Source organism: Limulus polyphemus, unplaced genomic scaffold (genome assembly GCF_000517525.1).
Source record: "Limulus polyphemus unplaced genomic scaffold, Limulus_polyphemus-2.1.2 Scaffold6397, whole genome shotgun sequence".
Lineage (NCBI taxonomy): Eukaryota > Metazoa > Arthropoda > Merostomata > Xiphosura > Limulidae > Limulus > Limulus polyphemus.
The window spans coordinates 42323-43836 of record NW_013672007.1 but is presented as its reverse complement, the minus strand read 5'-3'; the positions used below and the strand labels follow the sequence as shown (position 1 = coordinate 43836).

The 1514-nt window shown below is 36.2% G+C and overlaps 1 protein-coding gene across 2 annotated transcripts in view; it reads left to right on the top strand.

The window, feature by feature from the left end:
* LOC106473681 overlaps positions 1 to 1514 on the top strand; it is a 14249-nt gene that overhangs the window by 10749 nt on the left and 1986 nt on the right. Inside the window, exon 5 of one of the 2 annotated variants that reach the window (XM_013934360.2) lies at positions 36 to 550. In XM_013934360.2, the coding sequence (XP_013789814.1) occupies positions 36 to 550 (515 nt within the window). Of the gene's footprint in view, positions 1 to 35; positions 556 to 1514 lie in introns of both variants that reach the window. The other variant, XM_022402083.1, reaches the window with a different exon arrangement.

Here is a 1514-nt window from a genome sequence, read left to right as displayed (position 1 = left end):
CTATATATATATATATATAGTTTTTCTCTCCTTAGGTCCATCCTTGAGCAGATCATACACGACAGATATACCGGTGTCGCTTCAGTCAGGAAAAGCTTCGAGAAACCGTAGAATCGAATCTTTAATGACGTCAGTGAAAACCAGAAGAAGTCCACTGAGACTTTTTGGTAATTTCGTGGATTCTCAGATTCGAGGTCGTCTCGGATCTCAGAGAAGACACAAATCTGCGGAACGCTTACTAACAGAAACACATGAAAAAAATGAAAAGTTTAGCCTTCGTTCGTCGACGACGGAAGACATCAATACAGTTGATGCTTTAAAGAGGGAGTCTTCGGGGTTCCAAGAACGAACTCTGAAAAAACAAGAGCTGGTAGAGACCTCTAACGGCGACAGTAAACACTCGAGACATGACAGTGGGCCCCTAAAGGTTCCATCTTCTAAAACCGAAAAAAATAAAGTCAAAAACGTAGACAAAGAAGAAAATAGAGACGAAGAATCTCTGCAAATTGTACGGACGAAAATTGACCCCGGAGCTCTAGCTGAAATTGAGGTCAGGTATTTCCTATTCATACATTTAATCTTATCTTCACATTCCTCTTGCATGGATTTCCGTTACTGAGGTTTTTAAGTCCTTTTCAATCACTAATAAAGTCGCCTAAAACAATTTAGGTGTTCAAATAGTGTTGAGCTTGTGACGCAATCATTATTAAATATTCAGCTGTGCTGATGAACTGCAGTCCACAGCAGAGGTTACGGCCAATCAGAGAATGCATTAGGCCTCTACGTCACAAGTCCACAGCAGAGGGTACGGCCAATCAGAGAATGCATTAGGCCTCTACGTCACAGATTCTCTTTTCAATCTTATCTTTGGTGTGAAAGAAAAGAAATCTTTAACAGATATGTGTAATCATTACAGACTTTCCATTATTTGTATAAATTCACACCATTACATACACACCAAAAGTGTGAACTATTATGTGTTCTAAATTTACACATTTTAAAGGATGTGAATTCTCACCTTGTCAACAACAAGGGTTGTGTTCGTTGGAATTACACCCCAGTAACATTTTTTTCTTCTTCTTCTTCGAGTGTAATAGAGCATAAAATTAGATTTGATTTTTCACCTTCTGTAATTTTTTTCTAAGAAATTATAAACATTTCGTTTGAAATTCTATACTAGCTTTTTCCAACAGTTTTTTAAAAATTATTTATGCAACAAAATGCTTATGGATTCATGATTTATGTTATCAAGGTCCCTGTAGCTAACAGTAGACATAAACACATATATACATGATTTATGTTATCAAGGTCCCTGTAGCTAACAGTAGACATAAACACATATATACATGATTTATGTTATCAAGGTCCCTGTAACTAACAGTAGACATAAACACATATATACATGATTCATGTTATCAAGGTCCCTGTAACTAACAGTAGACATAAACACATATATACATGATTTATGTTATCAAGGTCCCTGTAACTAACAGTAGACATAAACAGGTATATAC